Raw genomic sequence first — 22,591 nt, forward strand, 5'->3', positions numbered from 1 at the left:
TGATTTTTTTTTTTTTTTTTTTTGTAATTTTTTTTACTTCAAACCTTTCTAGAATGTAAGCTTTTTAGAGTGATCTGACTCACGTGTGTATGTGACAAATTTGAATTCCTCATTTTGAGGTGAACAAAATGGGTCATGGGGGTGATCCATTTTTATTTTTCACTTAAATAATTCCCTAAATATAGGGGTATACCTACTTTTTCGGGATCCCCCAATTTAGGTGTAAAACCATTTCCATTTTGCATTACCCCATCTGGATACATCTAACAAAAAAAATTAACTTATTTGTCATACTCTGTATAATAAAAAAAGAAAAATGTGTGTGTGTAATTTCATCATTCTCCTTTTGCAAATTTGTATTTAAATTTTTTTTTCTATCGTTTTTTCGTTACACCGAAGCGACCGTAATTTGAACCTTCTTAGCGCTACGTGCTGATTTTGTATGATGAGAAGTGCCTCAATTTTTTTTTTTTTTTTTTGTACCCGTCACACCGCTATTTTTAATTTTCTTCATGCGGTAGTCCCCCTTTTTATGCTTAAGTAAGGGCAAAAGTATTGATTTATGACCAGGTGTCCACTCTAGAACTATTCTACACAGATCTAACGTTAAAGTGATAATTTGCACGCATGTCCACTGATTCAGTTAAACGCCTCTGAGATGCTCCAAAGAAAGACCGCTGGTCCTTATATATATGCCGCTCACTGCACACCAAATTGCCACCGCACGGCTAACTCGTTAGAATAATATCATGTAAAATGAATGCGACCAGGAGGTTACGCACATGTTCACATCAATATAGGGAAAAAAAGGGGGCAACAAAATTCCAACATTTTGCCTCTAATAATCGTTTTAAAATCATTTTTTCAGTCCTTCTTCTGCTTCTCCTTCTGGTAAGTACCCGTTCACAGATTCGTATGTGTACTTTTGTTCCTGCCCATTAGTGCACACTGGCTGTTCATTCTATCTGCGGTTGTCACTTTGTTTGGCGGCACTAACCATCTTTACAACAATATTTGCGCCTTTTTCACCACTATGTTAAACTTGACCACTCCTTTACCAATCGCGTACCCCTCCCCCCTTCAATAGAACGCCCAAACTAACAGAAGCAGCGAAACAGAAAAATCTCAACCAAGCCATGCAAGTAGACGAAAATTAAGAGCGTTCATCCCAATCTTAAAAAGATGCTTCACAAAGGATAGAAATGCAGTAGATAAGACCCAGAAAAAAGTTAAACAAAAAACGAAAGAGAAAGAACCAAAAGTTATTCCAGGAAATTCCACCCCGTTGAAGGAAGATCTGAAGAAAGAAATATGGGACACCATTGATGCATCAGGACCAGGTATGACGCAAGAACAGATGATGCAATTGTACTTCGCATTAAATAATTATCTGAGAAGGAAATTTTTTATTATGGTTGATGAGCTGTGGGTTTTCACTCTGTCATTTGCAAAAGAAAATAATATAAGAGATGAATATAGATCCAAATACTGGTGGCAGTGTAGTGACATCCTGATGAGCAATTTGATGAAAATGCATGCAAACGATTTAGACGACTTTGCCAACTTTCTAAAGAAAGAATCTAATTCTATTGATGAATTTAAGAAATATATGGCGGATAAAATAGACAGGTGGGAGAACTTCACATTGGAAAAGAAAAAAATGTGGATGCCTATTTTACACAATCAGTTGAAAAACTACTGGTCGCAATGAGTGTGCATAATCATTTTAGCCGGCCAAAAGGGGGGAACACCACACAAAACGGTCTAATTAAATGAAACCCAATGAGGGGGAGAACACCATGCTGTCCTCACAGGGTTAGCTCCTTCCTTACCAAATTAGCAACCCCGTGGGGACGTAGTTCATTTGTGTCTATGTGCTATACTTGCCATATTCCTAATTCGAAATTCACTTTTCTGAGAAATCGCTCTCTTCTGGATAATTCAAATTTTATCAAAACTCGGTGGCCCTTAAGGGTGCCTACCTGCTGTGACGCAGCGTTTCACTCCTAGTTCGTCTGCTAGCAAGAATTTGCTTCGTTTGTGATTTACATAACGCATCCTTTTTTGTTCATTTGTTAGCTTCTTTATTTTTTTGTTTGCCTTTCTACTCATTTTGGATTATTTTCCGTTTCCTGCGCGAGGGGCCACCCCCCATATTCGCCCCGTTAACATTTAACTGACATGCCCAATCCGCGCGAAGCACATTTGAATGCTCTGACTTTTTTCACGCGCAAAATATGCATTCTTACACTCATGAAATTTTTTGCTTTGCATTGTTCACTTTACATAATTGTGAAGTTATGGATGTCTTTCTAATGAACCTGGGAAAGCATTTATCCTTTTTTCGTTTAAAAACTGTTGCTGCATGCAGAAGTGCGAAATCAACTGTTAACATGAGGGCACTTTTAGGCGCAACTTTAGTATCCCAATTTGATACAACATAACGCTGGGAGGAATTTACCCAGTTAAGGTAGCTGATGGCAGATGGAAGCCGAATGATACCTCCAAAGGGCGCAGGATGGCAAAGTGCACAAAATGGAGGGGTCCAAATAAAAGGGTCCACCAAACAGTTGATATTTCCAAACAGAAATAAGGACGAATTATCTACAACTCCTCCGCTTGCAGTTCACATTTTTTTACGCACACTTTTTTAAAACATGAACAAAAATGAAATGAAGGAAAAAACCACCCCTGTGGACTACAATTTTTGGGCCCCCCTAAAAATACCCCTTTTTGACTTGCCAAATGGTGAAGCTCGAACAATAATAAAAATTAGCAGAAAAATGAATCAACCAGCACACAAACAAACTTTCCCACAGGGTAACCTAAATGATTGCCAAAAAGAACGCGGCGTAAAGAAATAATTCGCAAATAAAAAACAGCTCAGTTAATTTACTCTTTTCCTTTTTTTCACTCAGAATAGTTTGTTTGCCCCCTACGTGTGTGCGAATTTGTTGTACACCTTTGTCTCATGAACACCCTTTTGAGATAATGCAATACGCAAGGGGGGGGAAAAAAAAATTACAATAGTTGCACTACACGAAATGTGTATGTATACACGTAGTGCAAATGGGAAAAAAAAAACAATTCTTCTCAGCAGACAATTCTTCGCCCCGTTCTGGTGTGACAAAGTACATTTAAAAAAATAAGGATCCATATTTTGCAAGCACAAATTCTGCGCCCTTTCCAGGGCAAATATATATGCCATCCGGGGGAGGGTGAAAAACAGAAAGGTACTTATGGAGTTTAAAAAAAAAAAAAAAAATAGATAAAACCTTATAATCTTTCCCCTTTTCAAAAATACATTTCGCATTTGGACATGAAAACATCTCTGTTGTTGCTCCACGTAACGCATCACTAGTTACGACCTGTGGTATCAAAGAAATGCCCCCTGGATAATTCTCCACCTGGTGCGTTTTTCGCCAACAATACGCTCTATTTTCCAAATGGTAGGCATAAAAAAGGGGGACATGCGCCATAGGTAATTGCCAATTGATGGGTTTACTTTTACAACCTTTTCCCTTCGCCGCACACATTTAGCATCGGTGTAGACTTCTAACGAACTGAAATGCAGCAAAAGGGCATAAACGTAGCTACCTCCATCTTCTAATCCGAGCAGTTAAAACTTGGACATTTTTACACAACGCGAAACGCGCCCTGACCGTGAATCACACAACAGCAACTCCCTTCGCTTCGCACAATATGCACAGACGAATACTTTTAATCCGTGTAGTTGAGTGAAACAGTACATGTCTCTATGATTTGCCGAAAGGACGTAAAATTGTGCACGCCTTTACTAACAAATCATTAAAAAGTTCTTTAAAAAAAAAAAAAAAGGAAAAAAATCTATTGCACAAAATTTTTCTATCATCTTACTCTCACAAAATAATTACAAATTTACTATGCAACATGTAAACATTGAACATGAAATTTTTGTAATGCATTTATATATATAGATATGTAAAGGGTGTTCTTTTTTTTTTTTTTTTTTTTTTAATTTTAAATGAATAAATATATAATTAAAAGTAAACACTAGAATGAAATATTAAAATGAAAAAATCTAGGAAAAAAAAAAAAATAATAAATCTTCTCATGGTTGTGGTCTGTGCTATTAAAATAAAAACCTCAAGGAACAACAGTATATGAAGTGGTCCATACATGTACAAGTTGCGCACCTGTGCGTGCGGAACATATGCAACGGTTCCGGCACACGTAATGCCTAAATGCCTATTTATTTACACACGAGTGAATAAACATGTGCACATGTGGATACGCACTTGCACTTATATGTACAAGGTACAGCGTTATTGTTTAATTATGATTCTTGTGGGGTTTCTGGGTTGGTGGGAGCATCAGTTGCAGCAGGGGTTTCGGTATTTCCCTCTACGACAGGCTCAGAACTGTCGGCGGCGGGGGCATCATTTGTATTCTCTGCGTTCACCTTTGGTGCTTTTCTCTTTTTGTAAATTCCCAATCCTAGTGCTCCTCCTAGTAAGAGAGCCAATGCTGTGGCTGCTGATGATATTATGCATAATTTTTTCTTTTTATTTTTCTTTTCAATTTGGTCGTCAATTTGGTCAATTGCTTTTCCCGCGTCATCTTTAGGTGAGGGTTTTACTGGAGATGGGGTTGGTGCTGGTGGGGGGGTTGTTCCTGGGACTGATAATTTAGGTGATGATACAGATGCGCCAGAGACTGGGATGTTTACAGAATTTGAAGAGTTTCCTGATACCACATTGGAGCAGCCTGAATTGCCCACATTGCCTGAAATGCCTGAATTTCCTGATTTGCCTGAATTAGCAGATGAGTTGCCATGGCTGGCTCCGCAATTACCACTACCATGGCTGTGATTGTTGTTTACGTGGGGCTTCTTATGTACTACATGATCACATTGGCATTCTGGGGTTAACAACTTAACAGCAAGGAGGAAAGCGAAAACTGAACATGCTCTGGTGAACTTCATTTTTAAAAATCTGTTAATAAAGGAGATAGTAAATAAAAAGATTTAGTTTTTTATTATGTTTGGCCTTAATTGCGGAGGGCTTATTTTAGGGGGCTATTAAAAAAGCGCTTAGGGGAATGGATTGCGTTAGGTTTAGTTTATATATAACTTTGTTCTTTCAATGCTAATTTTTTTTTTTACTTTATCTTTTTCTTTTCCTTCTGTTTGTTTTTGTTTTTGCTTTTTTTCCTTACTATTTATTTAATAAGGTAACAGTAGCGTTAACGTATTAGGTAACAATTGTGTTGCGTAAAAAAGCCTATGCTGAAAAAAGCGTGGGTAAAATAATGATAAAAGAGAAATTTAAGAAAAAAAATTATTTAAATTTTAAATGGGAAGAATGAATATGTTTGTTTAATAAAGTGGGTTTGTTTAAACAAAAATGAATAAAAAAAAATTCTAAACAATAGCTCTAGAAATAAAACAAAGCGTTAAAAAAAATGCATAAATAGAAAAATTTACTTTTGTATACGCACTGTGGGGGATAAATGTACCATTATGCAATATATAATATTGATAGTGTAGTGTATAATATAATAATATATTATTTTGTATATATATATATATATACCTTTAAAAAAACTAAAGCGAAGGTTTTTTAAAAAATAATTTTTTTTTCTTAGTTGAGCACGGGTAAAAATCCCCTTGAACAGAAAGCAAATTTTTTTGTGATGATTTTAGTTTTTTCTTTTCTTTTCTTCTGCACTTTTTTATAGTGATAATAGAATAGTACATATGTAATTTTTGACGATTTGTTTATTTTATTAGTTCTTTTTTTCTAGTTTTTCTTCACTGTTCTAGGTTTTATTTTTTTTAGAACTTTGCTCTTTTTGATCAGAGGAAAGGTAAAGATAAGGATTAGTATAAATATATTGAATTATTCATTTACTCGCGTGGGATATGCCAAACAGCACATTAAATTGTTAAGCGAATACTATAATGTGGCGGTACAGTAATTTTGCGCACCTAAGAGAAGGTTTGCCAAATTTTTCTGGCCATTTAAAAAAAAAAAAATTACCATTTTTTAGCCATATTAAATCGGCAAGTCCTTCCTTAAGTGTGCATGCATGGGGGGTGGTAGTATGTAATATATATTTATAGTGCCATACCCAAATCCATATAAATTATTTATTATACTCCTAGCTAAACTTCCCGCACTCTCATGTGTGTTTTTTTTTTTTTTTTCTTGTGTGTTACTTTGCTGTAGATATTTTTAAATAGTATATATATAGCAGTGCGGTGCCTCTATTTATACAAAATAATTATTTTTCCTATTTTTTTCTCATACGATAGAAGAGAAAAAAAAAAAAGGGGGGGGGCAGGGGGTTATGGCGAACTCGTTAGGTCCTTCTAAGGTAAAATTTTCTTTTCCAGTTAATTATTTTACAAATTGTTTTCTAAGTTTATATGTATAAGAATTTGCTAAAATTCGCGAATCGAACGAGTTGTAAGTTAAGCGGAACATTAGGCGTAGAGGCAATTCTAGGAGTAAGTTAAAAGAAATTTGAGGGCCCAATTTAACCCCTATTTGGTGCGCTAACATAACGAGCCAACTTTTAAAAGGGTAAATAAATGAATGCCGTTTTTTTGCCCCTGTACAACCTTGTGCGGTGTACATATAGCACACCGTGGCTGTGCTTTTGTACCTCCTTACATGCAAAAAGAACTAAAGTAGTGTCATATTATCTTAATTATGCATGTGAGAATACGTAAGAAAAAGAAGAAAAAAAAGCGTGCTACTTAACGACGCCGTTGCATATATTCCATTAAACCTATTGTACTTGCATCAGCGCGATTTTTCCATTCCCGCCTTTAATACATTCCAGGGAATTTCTATTAACCATGCATACGCTCGTATATAAAATGTATATAAAGCAGTATTGCTACTTTTAAAATTTATAATTCTGAGCATATGCTCAATTTGCTCCATTTAACTGAGTTGCATTATTTACTTACCCTTCTGGCGTCATGGAAAGGGGACCTACCACCCCGTACCCCCATTCCCCCTCTCCAGATGTTTCATTCTATTGTGTAAAAAGTAAGCGTTCCCGATTTGTAACGTGCCAAGGGAACTAAAGAAACACAGGGGTTAACATTGCTAATAAAAAGTGAAAACTCCTCCGAGTAAATAAAATCGATAAACTGCTAATATATAATCCATTGCATATTTTACCAAATGTGCATTTATACAAATCGTCCTTCATGGTGAGCACCCCCTTTTTTGTTGTCGAAGGTCGTAGACATAAATGGGGCAAGCAAAATCCTCATCTTCCTATCATGTGTGTGACGTGGAATGGAAAGAAACGCAGCGCATGTTCACTTAGTCCGTGTGACTTTCATACCACTGTGAATTACTGCCACTCGTTTTCACGAATTACACAGTTTCTGTCACATAGGTAGATGACTCCAATGAGCAGCTGCATGTGATGTATGTTCTTGTCGTATCGTATGCGATGTGCCTCCTCATCAGTGTGTGAGGTACTTGCCGAAAATGTAAATATCTTGACGTCGTTATGTCATTCTTGGGGAAGGGTGGGAGTTCATTTTAGATACCCTTCCCCCCCCGAACTGTGGTAAAGTAAAATCGCCTATAACTCTGCGTCAATGTGTTGTTCCACATTGTATACTCTGCTTTTTTTTTGTCCATATAAAAAATAGCATGATAGATATTTTCATATTAATGAAATAAACTTATGTAGGAATCACTATCACTGTGGTTGAGTAAATCAAACCGATTGATTATAAAAAGTAAAAAATGCTAAGCGCGCAGAAGTTGTTAGGGTTTGGTGGAAGAGAGTAGATATGCGCATGTGAGCTTTATGATATGGCTAGCTTCACGTGTGTTTCTAATTTTGTGAATCCTTTCATTACACTCCATTCGGCTGCTCTCCGCGCTATGTATGTACATAAGGAAGCATGTAAATTATCTTCTGGTAGAGGATTGCATTTTTTGGTTTTCATAAGTTCTGCGTAATATGGCGTATATGCCTTTTTTCCCCTGCTTGCGTGGTGAGAGACGAGGCAATCCGTATATCCCTTTCGGAACCATTTAAAAAAGTGATCACTCTGCCTCCGCAGCACACATATTTATGTGTATTGTATGCATTACCAAGAGTGGGAACTTTATAATTCACCGACTCCCACTTTTTACTTCTTAATCCGTGCATTTTCGATTTTCCTTTTTTTTATTTGTCGCAATAAATGTTTTATCCGGCCATCAGGCAGTTAGTGTTCATGACATATCTCATTCATAAGCAGGAAAATAGTAGCCATTTTAATTTCCTCCTAAAAGGACGTTGTTGTCCCTATTTGCTTACAGGTGAAATATATAGGGATCGTTTTGGTACATCGATTTTAGCATTTTGTGGGGGGTGAAAGACAAGCTACATATAGTTATTATTTATAGACGCCGCCTAGGGGGGGTCTTCTTTTACATTCGTTCCCTTTGTGCATTTTTGCAAGTGAAAAAACAAAAGAGATGAATGGCACCTCTTAGGACACATTCCGATATGCACCATTTTTCTGCACACAAAATGAATATGTGTTTTTTGTGATGTTCTCCTCCTTAAGTTCGTTAGCGTATGGTAAATGTACTGTAAAGAGTTCTCACATAGGGTTTCCTCCCTCCATAAAATGTCAAGTTTATAAGCGGAGGACTTTTCCCTTTTTGCAGAACTCAGGAAACGCGAGTTTCTTAAAAACATTATTAACGAACGGAATGGATAGCTCCAGTTAGAGCAACATTGGAGAAGTTGGAGCGTGGGGGGTTAGGTTCCCCAGTTTGCTGTAGGAGGGCTACTCTTTTCTATGTGGAAAATGTTTCGGTGAGTCATTATAAGGGGGGACACATTTTTTTTTTTATGTTCCCTTCGCACCACTATCACTACCTTCACCACACTGATGTAAGAAGAAGCATCGTTACGAAAAGGAAAACACACACGTGTAGAAGTAAAGTGTGTACTCGGGCAGAATATATATATATTCAGCCTTAACGCTCAGTAGTCGGCACATCAAAATATCAGCCAACTGGACCATAGCCATTTGTAGGACATTCAAAAAGGGGGATGGTAACGCTGTACGATTGGCATCTTGAAGAACATGTCGATAATTCTTTGGGGATGAAAAAATTGATTTCTTCTCCTTCGCTAATGCATGAACGTTTCAGTTTAATATTACCTCCACGAAAAATAGGTTCGGTTCTACAGGTAATAATTAAATGTGAACATTGCACACACTGGGTTAAGGAGCCGCTTCATTTTTACGCTACTATATATTCTTACATTGTTAAGACTTCCTCCCGGGGAACGAATTCCCTTTTATGAAAGAACTGGTAACCCTTTGTTGGCATCATTTTGCGTAATTTTTTTTTTTTGTTGTTTATCCTTTAGAAAATTTGAGGACGAAGGAACATAAATGATGTATTTTCCCAAACCCCCAACTAGTGATTAAAATTATTCGCTCAATGCGCGTAAGTTACCTACTGCTGCTAAAATAAAGAAACGTGCAATTTGAAGTGCATATTTTAATAGAGAAAGTGAAAGGGGAAAAAATCTTTCTTTTTTTCTGTCCCCACGTTTACACAAATCTTGACATTTCAGAATAAATCACATCTATATTTTATATGCATAACAGTAAAATTTACGATAAATTTTAGTGCTATTTGTCCTTATTTCAATTTAGCAGAAGCCGCTAAAATTGCGTTCAATAAACATTTCAAAACCGTTCCATTTTCTTGTCGTACACATCTCATCAAATGCGCTCTTTTGCGCATTATGTGAAGCCGCACACTGTTGCAGCCCCTAAACCCCAAAAGTGAATTACTGAAGAGAGGTTAAGCGTTCACGATTCATTATGAACTTTGTAGAGACATGTAATTTTGTTAATATACCTTTATAGGGGAGGGTGCACAATTTTGTGGTAAAATATATATTACTGTCAAAAATATAAAATGTGAATAATCCACGAGGGCTTAGTCGTTTATCAAAGAGAAATAAATTATTTGTTAACATGTGCATTATTGATTACTCAAGCAAAAATATGAGGAACCACATACGGTGTTTACTCTTTGCAGATATCGTTAGGATCATATGTTACAATTTGAAAAAATATAATTTATGAATAGAAATGTTCTAATGTGCGATAATTCATATTTCTTGTGTAAACGTTCTATTAAATTCGAGCAAAACTATATAGTATGTATTCATTTTTTTTTCTTGATATGGTTCTTTTTTTTTTTTGAAGCATAATGTGTGTATACGTACAAGGTTCGCGGTTTACTACAAATATAAGAGGAATGTGGTCAAATCAATAACATCCATTTATTCCAACAGATCTTTTGAAGCATAATATAATGCATCCATGAATAAACATATGTATTAGTATATGTATGGACATATTATGAACATATGTATGAACGTATGAAAAATGCGAAAAAATTATTTTTATGTGTGCTACTAATAAAATGTGAAAATTTATGTTTTCCAGAACACACACATAAGCATGTAAGAGCGCAGTGGCGTTGAAATCGTAATAAGTAAACTTGTTCATTCAAGGGGTAACATTTTATGAAGTTCGTGTTCCATTTTTAAGGTCATATATTATGCCATTCCATGTACTATCATGGCACAAGAATGCAACACAAAGCTACACAAGAACACATATAATAACCATCGGAACTGTGTAAAATATATGCGTGAATTATCAAGAAAAGTACATCATTTATTCCATTTTAAGCGCTAAATAGGAGATACATAATATTTATAATTTGAGGTTTCTTTTTTTAACGTTATTTATTATTTATTTTTTTTTTTTTTTTGTGAATTAACTGGCTAAAATATGTACGCCTTAAGTGCCTAATTTTGTTATTAAGAGAACACGTGAAATGTTATGAAATTTTTTTTTTTATTGTTCTTTTTTTATATAAATGTACAGAACCTTGTGTGTTGTAACACATTTTCTATTCACATGATTATGTGCAAGTGCAAATAACATGGTTGAACATACTTTTTTTTATTTATTGCTTATAAAAGTGGTACAATGCATGTAATGCGTGTAAATAATCTCACATTTAGTGCATTTAAAAAGTGAAGAAGTACATTATATAAATATATATGAATATATATCTGTCACATTTTGAGCGGTTAAATAAATGCAGAAAGTATAATTTTCGATTATACTATTCTCTCAATTATTCTATTCCTTTTGAGTTATGTGACCCTAAATTGGAAGAATGCAATAAGCTCAAAAATGCAGAGTAAAAGTAATAGGGATGAACATTTTAATTTTACGTGATCCCTATGAATTATTATTTGATAGACTCGAATATGAGAATTCAATTTTGTGAAAGCACAAATATGTCCTTATGGCAATGCGTAAATTCGTTTTTTCGAATTGAATTATATATTATAACATATTCATAATTATATGGAGATAATCCATATATTAATTTAAGCTTTTATTGCGAAAAATGGAAATGTGTAACATAAAAATAAAAACACAGTATACATTTTGGAGCATTTATAAAAGAAAAAGGGAAGAGGCATCCATGTGCGAAATAAATGAAATAAAATTCAGTTCCTTTCCCTAATTTATGGAAAGGTGTAATTATAGGTCCCATAGCGCACCATTAGTAATAACGCTATTTTTATGTGCTTTTATTACTCAAAAATCGATTATATCACCATAATCCATATAATTGTGTTTACAGTAATTATAAAATAAATTTAAGTTATTCAGAGAAGTATGAATTTATAATGTACACATCATATCACGGTTTAGCTAGGATAAAATGTGTAACCATATTTTAAGCTTCACCGTGTTGGGTGTAATTCGTAATAAATAAGCTAAGGTCATGTATTAGGAAACACTAATTCAATTTTGATTCGTAGTAATAAAATTTATAGTCACTTTAAGAAAAAGGAAAAAAAATAATAAGAGGAATTGCAAATTAATTTATGTTAAATTAAAATAGTTCCATATGATTTATTATATAATAGCTAATGCAGAGCAAACATACAATTAAAGCATAATTAGTTTGCTCTTTATTAAGACTAAGTATATAATTAACCTTAATGTGTGGGTAGCGCTCAATGCAGTTGTCTTATGCTACGTTAATGCGCCGGCAGTATATTTCCAAAGAGATATGTGCGAAAAGAAAAGACAGATATGTGCATTTTATCAGGAAAAATGTTAATCATACTGAAAACAAAGGATTTAGCATGAAATATAAAGCAGTAAGAACATGTGAATGCACATATGACACAAATACACATGTTCCTTCGTTTTGTGTGCCTTAGATATTGCACTTATCCAGGTGAATTCACTATGGTTGAATAATTAATAATATGACATTTAGAGTGTCCCTTTTCTCAAAAATGTTTCAGATTCCATTTATATAAAGATATGTTTCACAAAAGAACTGTATTCAGAATAACATAGTTTAGGGTTTTTATCTGCTATCATGTCAAATTTTATTTTCTTTATTAAGAAATAAATCAGGGATAATATGGAAGCTGCACCTAAGATTTGGGCTACTAATACATGGAATACAGCATATACAACTAATAAGGAAGGATATGTTTTGAAGGCTTCTGTTGCATATGCTACTGCTGGCACTATTGTTACTATCAATTTAATTAGGACAGGGGAAAATATAAAAAGCCCATATCTTCTGAGCACTTTTTTTATAAACAGCTTTTTAGTCATATTCGGATTCTTTTTAAGGTTATATAAATATGATAAATACATGAATGTTTTCTTCTCACCATATTTGTCTATTTTTTTCAAAAGTTCCAAAATACGAGTTTTAATTTTTTTTTTTTTTGTGGATTGTATACTGCTACTTGAAGCAGAATGTTCTTTCAAGGTTTTACTTGCTAACTTCGTTCCATTATTATTACATTTTTCTTCAATACTTGAATCTGAACCAGGCGAAACTTCTTCATATTTTACAGTTTTGGGTGTTTCTTCTGGGTCATTTGTTAGTAGACGTTTATTTATTGATTTCGCAGCATGGACCAATGTGCACTGCATCCCCCGAGGATTATCATGATTACACTGAAAAGAAAAAATGGATATTTATATTATGAGCAATAGTGCTATTCATTTAAATGTAGAAGGGTAATTTTATTGTTAAAAGTAAACTAAGCACAACATAGAAGAAATAAATATTTAATATTTTTTTATATTATACCACGTCATTGTAACACCAGCGTGTTATAATGGAAATGATGTATATACAAATTTTGATAATAATGAGAAATTTATTTTTTTTCATTTATGTGGGATTGTTTTGTTCCTTTGTAATAATTCCATCTACTTTGACAAAAGAGAAAGTCATCCATATTTTTTTTGTTATACAATCATTAGAAAAATGGATTCTTTGAATTCATTATTATTTTCTTTGATATCTTCATTCTTTCCTAATTTATGTACATTTTAAATACATGAGAAACATTGTATATAAATAGAAGGAATCATTTCAAATGGTAAGTATTATATATAGAAAAAAATAGTAGGTTATTTAGTGTTCTGCATAATATGTCATCATTATGTATAAAATATATTTGTCAAAAAAAAAAAAAAAGTCCTTAGTATATGAGTTCTTGAAAAATATTCATACTTCACTTTTATTCATCACAATTATTTTATAACTATGGGTATAGAATAATTACAACTTTTTTTAAACTATGCACTTTAAATATGGGCTATCGTGAAGTGCATAATATTAAATTATGTTGATATAGGAATGTTTAACACTTCAAGAATAATTCTTGCGGGGAGAAGGAAGCGGCTTCCCTTTTTTTTTTCTTCTTTTTCATCTTTTTATTTTTGCATGCACACTTTACATGTATACACCTCCCTAAACAGTTGAACACCAGGCTACATTATTCTTCTTATACCCTGAAACAGATAAACACCAGGCCACATTGATCTTCTTACACCCTAAAACAGCTAAAATAAAGTGTGAAAACTTGAACATTAACTGCGAAACCCTACACACACGCACTAAAGTGTGAAATCCTATACACACACTCTAAAATGCGAAATCCTATACACACACTCTAAAATGCGAAATCCTACATACACCCTGAAACCGGGAACCTTAAGTGTGAAATCCTATACACACACCCTAAAATGCGAAATCCTACACAAACACACCCCTAAAATGCGAAATCGTCCTTCACATACACCGCTAAAATGCGAAATCCTATACATACACACCCTTAAAATGCGAAATCCTAAACACACACCCTAAAATGCGAAATTCTATACACTGAAACGCGGAATCCTAAACCCTTTTTTTTTTTTTTTTGCTTTTTTTCTTCCTTCTTAAAATTTTTTCATTCCTTTTTTTTTTTCTTTGTTCTTTTTTTTGTCATTTTTTTTGTCCTTTTTTTTGTCTTCTTTTACGTTTTCTTCTTTTTTTTCCCTAAAAAAAAGAACCATCCCTTAAAGAAGCTAAATACCAGGCTATATTGCTGTTCCATAACCTAGAAAAGAACCTGTTCCAATAACCTTAACCCTAATCTCACACCCCTAACAACGTTCCTTCCATTAGGAAGTACCTTCCTTCCAGCACTCCTAATACAACCTTCCACCCCTAACACAACTTTCCATCTACCCTACCACCCTAACAACCACCCTTCCTTTCTCCCCTAACAACCCTTCATTCTAACACCCCTAACACAACCTTCCTTCTACCCTACCACCCATGTAACAACCTTCCTTCCAACCTACCACCCCTAACAACCTTCCTTTTTTTTTTTTTTCGGATTTTTCTCATATACACTATATTCGTAAAAAAAACTTCTTTTTTTTTTTTTAATGACAATGCTTTCGTTTTTTTTTTTTTTTTTCTCTTTTTCTTTTTTACGGACTATTATGCGTTTATATATCGTTCTACTGTTTATTAATAGGACAGGAAAGAGAAAGAGGGAAAAGGAAAAAAGAAAATTTTGTTTCTTTGTTTTCCCTCCACCGGTACACGGGCGTTCTTTGTTGAATTGTTAAACTAGCACGTGTTGTTCCGAAGGATGCAATCTCGCCTTGCCACAGCTTTTCTACACTGTTTTGAGGAGCTGGCGTTGCCTTATAGAGGACTTCTTCGTGCAAAACCACTTCACATTTCGCCATAAGGTAACAGCGAAAGTGAGCTAACGATGGAGTGTACACAGTTGATGAGCTCCGCTCAACGCAAAAGGTGTTTAGTTTTTCTTTGTTTGGGCGAAATGGGAAAGTATAACCTATGCGCATTCTGCTATGCTTCGCCCATAGCGCTTCAATGGTAAAGACTCCCCGATCAAATTGACCCTGCAGGACAGTGATGGACTTTTCTCCGTACCACTTCACACATATGTAAGATTATCTCCTTCACGAGGACATCCCTATCCTCTCGTGTGTGATCCTCTTTTCTTCCGTGGGTCCTTCCCCAAAAGTGTTAGAATCAAATGATCAGAAAAAGAAAAGAGAATTTCCTCTGCTGTAACGCATCGATCATTTGTAACATCCGTCGTGGGTATGACGAATAATGATCACTGCGTTGTGTGCCCATGTGGAATTATGCACTCCGTTTGGTGCACATTGTGGGAAACCGGCTGTACGTGGGAGTTCAATCCATCCGCGTGTGAAGTAAACCTACTTGGGCATGGACACCCAAACTGTGCATAGCGAAACGGGCAACAGACGGGCAAAATGGCAAACTGCCAGACTATACACTTTAGCGAGCAGGAGGGTTGCAAACGTTAAATGAATAATGACCCAAGTGGTGATTCTTATAGGTGGCAGTCCATATTTACCTGTGTCCGATTTTTCCGCTCGAAGGGGAAGGAAAGTTGTCCTGCGGCCCATGAGTTATTTTGTGGCACTGTATTTTATTTTGCTTCACTCTGCTTTTTTTTTTTTTTGCTTCATTTTACTTTATTTACTTTTTCTTTTTTTTTTTTTTTGCCTGTTTGAAGGCCTGGTGAGGTGAGGCACAAATGTCACTCACGTCTGTCGAATGCAGAGACTTGGCCAGGTGCCTATCTGGGATGTCACCCGGGTTGCTTTGCATGTGGATAGGGGGCGGCGTGGTCAAGCGGTCACGTGGTTATGCAGCCATGCAATCATGTGGCTATGCAATCATACGGTCATCCGCTCGTTCATTCATGTCATCTTTAGGACATCTCCACACAGGGGGGCCACTCCTCTGTGGGTAAACATCCCCCCTTGACGGATTTTACACACAAGGAGGGACCCAAAAAAAAAAAAAAAAGTTCTTTGGATCGGTGTTGCGTATAAGGGGGGGCGGGAATTTTCTCTGTTCCTCTTTCTCATCACTCTCCTGTTTTTTTTTTAATGCAATTAGCGGTTGGTTGCTGACGGTTTCCAGTTGGCGATTTTCAGTTGGTAGTTGCCAGTTTGCAGTTGGTTGTCGACGGTTTGCGGATGTGCTTCTCCCCTCCCGCAAGCTTCCTAAAACTTGCAGCAAAATTTGCTTCACCCCGTTCGCCTTTTAGCCATTTTCTGCATACACACGTGCGCATCCGAAAAAGCAGATGTGCACCGCAGCCGCGCCCCGCTTGGCGGTTCCTCAAATTGTGCACAACGATTAATGGCCCACCTTTTCTTTCTTTTTTTTTTTTCACCCTTCCAGCGTTGTAGTTGTAACATATATATTTTCTATTTCTTTTTTTTTGCGCTATTTAATATGTTCAATAAAATATCAAGTCACTTATTTTACATAAAGAGATATTTTTACCTAAATGGTGTACAAAAATTGGGGAGGAACCATCGACCGATGGATCAGATTATTCCCCTAGCCGTTGCACAAAACAACCTACGGGGGAAATTTCGCCTGAATTTTTTCTTTGCCCAGTTGTAGAGTGAATTGCCGCTCATTTGGTAACTACCCGTTTTGCTTAAAATGTTTCACAAAGTAAAAATAGAAAAATATAAAATAGAAAAGTATAAAGGTAGAGAAATAGAAAAAATAGAAAACTACTGGAAAAAAAAAAAATTTAAATAAATTTTAAAAAAATACGAGAGGGCTGATTATTACTTCGCGTAGCTCATCAGCAAAACCGCAAGCATGAAGTTCCCCTGACGCTTCCTTCTTGCAGACAAAACGAAAAAAGGTACCATTATAATAATCCGCTAAAACGCGTTAAGACAACTATTTATACTTACATATAAGTACATATTCGCAACCGCAGATGCCATTTGGTACGCTATTCCTGTAATTGAAATTTGTTCTTTCATTTGACACACTAAAGGATATCTTTTCTGCACTTTTGCAGTTTCTCTGTTTTTGTCACGCTGCTTCTAGGGGTACCAACTTTGGAGGAGACTTCCCCCGTTGCGTCCTCCAAGAGCAGTCGCGTCAGCGGCTCTTTTCGGAGTCTCCCTTTTTATTGCCTCTGCTCTCAAAGGGGGCTCCTCCATAGTTTGCCTAACAACAACTGTAGCCATCTTTGAGTCAGTTTTTAAAGTGGCAAAAGGGAAACATAGCTAATGGCATTGCTGAAAAAAGTAAAATATTGCACCTGGAATTCTTCACCATTTCAGAATTAAATGATTCAAATCTTTCGCGAAATCCTTGAGCGTGTCTAGGACTCCTGTGTCCCCGTCAATTGTGCTAATTATATTTTTTATTATTTTGTCAGCTTCTTTTTTTAAGTCCATAAGATCTTTATTCTTGTCTGCCAGAAGTGCTTGGGCTCCGCTATCACTTAATGGTTTGTTATCCGGTTCCTGGGATTGCACACTTGGATTTTGTTCTTCATGCTCAGTGTCACTAAGGGGCGGGTTATCTTCCGTTTCTTTTCCTTCCGAGTTTGCCGTATCTGACTGTCCTTCGTGCGCCTCTGCTGGGGGTGCTTCTTCTTTCTCTTCTACCACCTCTTCTTCTTCCTCTTCTTCCTCCTCCTCCTCTTCTATTTCCAGCACTTCTTCCAGTTCGTGTTCCACTTCTTCTTCAACGTCGTCGTCATGTTCTTCTTCAGCATCGTCTTCCTTACTTCCAGGATCTTCGACTTCCTGTGCTACCTCTTCATTTTTGTCGATTACGTTATCACCTTCCTCTGCAGATGTGTCCAATGGTTCTAATGCGTCTTGCTTTATCAGTTTCAGATATTCGAATTCTATTTTCTGTACGGATGTTTTTGCTGCTTTTTGTGCTTTTTTAGAAGCTTCTATTGCTTTCATTGCTTCTGCTTTGGCTTCCTCCAGCGTACTTGCTATGTTTGCCTCATCTGCTGCAGCCTTTGCTTTTTCTGCTTCACTTGTTACTTTCTCTACTTCAGCTTCTGCTACCTTTTCTATCGCTTCAGCTGCCTGTTTTCCTTCTTCTGATACTTCAGGATCCTTTATTTTTGTTGCTAATTCTTTTATTTTTTCCCCCTCTTTTTTTACATCTTCTATTGCTTTATATGCTTCTGCTTTTGCTGCTTCTGCTTTTAATACTTCTGCTGCTACGCTTGCTGCCTTTACCGCTTCTTCTTTTGCACTTTTTGCTGCATTCGCTGCTTGTTGCGCTTCTAAAGATTTTTTCTTTGCACCGGATAATGAATCCTCCGTTATTATGTACTCTGCTGAAATTAAATCCTTTGCTAATGTTTCTGCTTTGTCTAATTGTTCCTTTGCCCTTTTTGCTTCTATATTAGCCTTCTCCTTTGCATTTTTAGCATTATCTGCCGTTCCTACGCCTTCCGCTTCATTTTTTGCTTTTTCCGCTTCTTCGAATTCTTTCTTTGCTTCCTCCTTTGCTGCTTCTGCTTTTGCTACTGCAGCTGCTAATTCTGCTTTTATTCTTTCTTCATTAACACTTGTTTCTGCATGCTTGGCCTTTGCGGATGCTTCCTGTGCTTTCTGTGCTTTCTGTACTGTTTTTGCCTCGTGTTCTTCTTCGACTGCGCTTCTTGCTGTAGCGGCGTGTTTTTTTGCTTTGTCGAATGCTTCGTTTGCTCTCCTACTTGCTAATGTTGCCATGTTTAGAGCTTTGTTTGTACCACTTATTTTATTGCTTGCATCCTTTGCCTCCTTCTTTGCTTCATATGCATTTACAACGTGCTGTACTATTTGGGCTACCCTCTTAGTCTTCTCTTTTTCTTCCTTCGCCTTATTTTTTGCCTTTTCAGCATGATTTGCGTAGACAGCAGCCATAGTAGATGTATGTGCATCATTTGCTTTTTGTGCTTCTTCTTTAGCATTTTGTGCTTCTTTTTTAGCCTTTTCCGCTATCTTTTTTAATTCTTCCAGAGCATCTTTTATTTCTGCTTCTGCTCCTACTTTTTTTGCTGCATCTACTACTTTTTCCACTTCATCTTCTGCTTCTTTTTGTTCCTTCAAAGCTTCTTCTTTTGCTTTCTCAGCCCTTTTAACTTGCTTCTGTTTTATATTTGCGTCAGTTCTTTCTTGTATTGGCTTGATTTCCTGTTCTTTCGTTTCCTTCTCTCCCTCTTCTTCACCCTGCAGGGTGATGTCTTTACCTTTCCAGCCGTTCCTCAAGTTCGTATTTTTAAAATTAACAATTTCTTTGCTCATAACATTATTTTGGTGAATGTATAAATTTACGAAGAATACAAAAAGGGTGAAGCCCCCCAATTGCCTCATTTTTGACATGTATGTTGACAAGTTGAGGAACTTTTTTAAATATTCCCAAAATGTAAAGAAAAGAAAATATTGAAAATTAACAACAGTTCAGTGATCCAATTGGGATAAGTTTGCACATTGAGAAAAAAATATCTCTCAAATGGGACTAATATTTTTGCGTTTGCAAATTATGCACAATTTATAGTTGTTAAAATGTCATTTGAAAAAAAATGTAAAAATAAAATTACCGTCAAGCATTTGCAACAAGAGAAATTATGTTCATCCAAATGGGGGAAAGGGTTTATAAATGAACACAGAAAAAGTCTAAGAAATAAAAAAAAAAAGAAAGAAAGAAAAGTCCTAAAGCAAAAATACACACATGTTATACACATTATGGATACATACGTAGCGCACGAAAAAGTCTGATATACTGAGCATGTTAATTTGATCAAATGAATTTTTCTGTTAAACATGCTCACTTTTAACATTCCATAAAATGTGCAAAAAGCTATTCGGATTAATTCCACACTTGGATATTCATAAATGTTAAAATCACGTTTGTAAGGAAAAAAAAAAATAAATAAATAAAATGAATAAATAAGTGCTTCATAAGAACAAAAAAGTTGTAATGATGTTCTTCCCTTTTCATTCAACCAATTGAGCAAACTATCAATCCATTGAATACACATCAAAATATCATTTAGGAGTGGAGGGAAAATTTAAAAAAATCCGAAACATGACATAATGTGTATATAGCTCAAACTGTGTGTAATTATTTCGGATTTATTCTTTCTAAATTGCTTCATGCATTTGTTGATGAGAAAAATAAATATTCATGAACTGGGATGTGTACTTTATCATAATTAGCAAAGTGCCAATAAAAAAATTAAAAAAACGAAAAAAAATAATCATGCCATGTATAGCCCGTCAACGTAACAAAAAAAAAGGGAAAAAAAAAGAAGGGATTATCCCGATGGCTATTCAAACGTTCTAGGAGATCACACACATTCCTCCCCTCTTTTCGATTCACCTATGCGAACTAATGGGTGACGTTTGGCAAAGAGTTTTTCCCCCGCAGCGTAGAAGGGGGGACCCCAGTGCGCGAAAATATACGTTCCATGCATTCGCTCCAAGGGTATACATCCTCATCGTGCCTGATAGATTTGTGAGGGGCATTCCTCCCCTGTTTTGTCCTTCCCCCACTTTCCATGACGCTGTCAAGGTTATGTGACTCCGTCCAACACGGTAAGCTTTGCCCCTGCTAAGAGGTCTATCCATGGTACTTATTGGCACAATGAACATTCGGTTTGCTCATCAGCCGTCTACATGTGTGTTTCCCTAAGGTGACCTCCAGATTTGTCTGCACAGCGTAATGCGTGAATGTGCCTTTGGAGAGGATACATGAGAATGAACCACCTAGAAATCAGCTCATTCTCGTAATTCCGTTCCTTGCATTTCCACCCATTCGGTGATCCTCCCCCCAGAGTGTTTCATTTTCCTGCAATGTATTTCACTAGCAAGCCATTTTGTCAAACGGGAAAAAAAAAAAAAAAGTGATTTGTTCAGTTCATGTTGTGTTCAAATTGTTCATATTACTTTGACAAAAAGCCACCTTGTGCGCAATTTTTTTGGTAAAGAAAAAAAAGACGGTGAAAAAATAATATGACTAAGCAGAAGGACACATATATATTTAATCATATAATTTAAAAAAAAAGAACTCATTTAAAAAGGGAATAAAAGAAAAAATGGGAAAAGAAGTGCGGCATTATTCTGAGCTAATAGTTGAAGGTGTAGGAGGCGGGTTAAGGATAAGTGGCAGGCAGGTTAAAGGTAGGTGGAACCTAGGTTCAGGTTCTGGATATGGGATCCGGATTCAGGGTATAGAAGTAACGATGAGAGTGTTAGAATCAGGTTGTATGATTATAAGAACCAAGGCATAGGAGTATAAGAATCAAGGTTGTAAGGTTTTAAGTATCAGGGTGCAGAGTTATAGATATAAAAGGGTGTTAGAAGGAAGGATATAAAGGTTTCAGTATGAAGGTTCCATTGTGTGCAAAATAGGGTGTGTGTGGAAAATAAGTGGAAATTTGGAAAATAGGAGTTCGAATTTTGGAACAACAATGTGCCTGGTACTTTAACTGTTATATGGGGGTTGTACTCGAAAGGTGCATCTAATGGTTAAAAGGGAATAAAAGGAAAGAATAAAAAAAAGAAAGAGCATAATACACTGAAATCTTTCACTCCGACAAATTCAACGGTTGACGGAATTTTATCGATTCAGGATGAAATTTGTATATGAATAATTGATAGAATAGAAATTTTACAGGTTATCTCTCTTTTTGATGTAGATATGAAGAAGAAAAAAAGGAACCATCCCCGCACACGTGTAGAAATGATACCGCCCTATTGATGTAAAGGAAAAAATAATTTATTAACCATCTCTAAAAAGAACGAACAACGGAAAAAGTCGTAATTAGGGGAGTTACATTCTATTTATATGTGACCTTGCGTTATATTGGGACGGTGTATTCTGAAGGGCATAACCCATTGCGTCGTCAAATCTACTATTCCCAATTAAGGAATCTGCCATTATATATGTGTACGTATATCGGCATCCATTAGGAAGTTATTCTATAATAGAAGCTCTCCTGCATAAACTTACATAGATGTTTTATTACACATAATGGAAAAAGGGAACACTTAAAATTGAAACATAATTACAAATTTTTTGTATACGTTTTAATGATAAAAAAAAATTGGCTTTTGTGCAGAATATGTAATTATATGAAAAAGGAAGAAAAGAGAAACCCGAAAAGGAATCCGAAAGAACCTGATATTCCTATTGAGAACCGCCGAAGAAAGAAATAATAGCATGAAAAAACAATATATAACTCTGTGAAGAGTAAACTCAAAAGAACATTATTATAAAAAGAATGAAGCCAATACACATATAAACTTGTTTGAAACCGTTCTTAAAAATAACTGTCCCCCTTGGTTAATTTCTTCTATTTTCATATG

General features: G+C 35.7%; 3 protein-coding genes across 3 annotated transcripts; 1 reads left to right on the top strand and 2 right to left on the bottom strand.

Moving 5' to 3' along the window:
- Positions 1 to 756: 756 nt before the first annotated feature.
- PCOAH_00004080 (Uncharacterized protein) lies at positions 757 to 1,711 on the top strand (the record flags this gene model as incomplete). Its single annotated transcript, XM_020057223.1, has 2 exons — positions 757 to 891; positions 1,088 to 1,711. 2 exons carry the CDS (start codon positions 757 to 759, stop codon positions 1,709 to 1,711), a joined length of 759 nt encoding a protein of 252 aa, XP_019912850.1.
- A 2,604-nt stretch (positions 1,712 to 4,315) lies between these two features.
- On the bottom strand, positions 4,316 to 4,963 carry PCOAH_00004090 (Early transcribed membrane protein; the record flags this gene model as incomplete). The annotated part of the gene is made up of 1 exon (XM_020057224.1): positions 4,316 to 4,963. One exon carries the CDS (start codon positions 4,961 to 4,963, stop codon positions 4,316 to 4,318), a length of 648 nt encoding a protein of 215 aa, XP_019912877.1.
- A 7,428-nt stretch (positions 4,964 to 12,391) lies between these two features.
- PCOAH_00004100 (Uncharacterized protein) lies at positions 12,392 to 13,277 on the bottom strand (the record flags this gene model as incomplete). Its single annotated transcript, XM_020057225.1, has 2 exons — positions 12,392 to 13,057; positions 13,194 to 13,277. The coding sequence occupies 2 exons, from the start codon at positions 13,275 to 13,277 to the stop codon at positions 12,392 to 12,394; spliced, it is 750 nt and encodes a 249-aa protein (XP_019912803.1).
- Between the last annotated feature and the right edge of the window lie 9,314 nt (positions 13,278 to 22,591).

The sequence above is a fragment of the Plasmodium coatneyi genome, chromosome 3 (genome assembly GCF_001680005.1).
Source record: "Plasmodium coatneyi strain Hackeri chromosome 3, complete sequence".
Classification (NCBI taxonomy): Eukaryota; Apicomplexa; class Aconoidasida; order Haemosporida; family Plasmodiidae; genus Plasmodium; species Plasmodium coatneyi.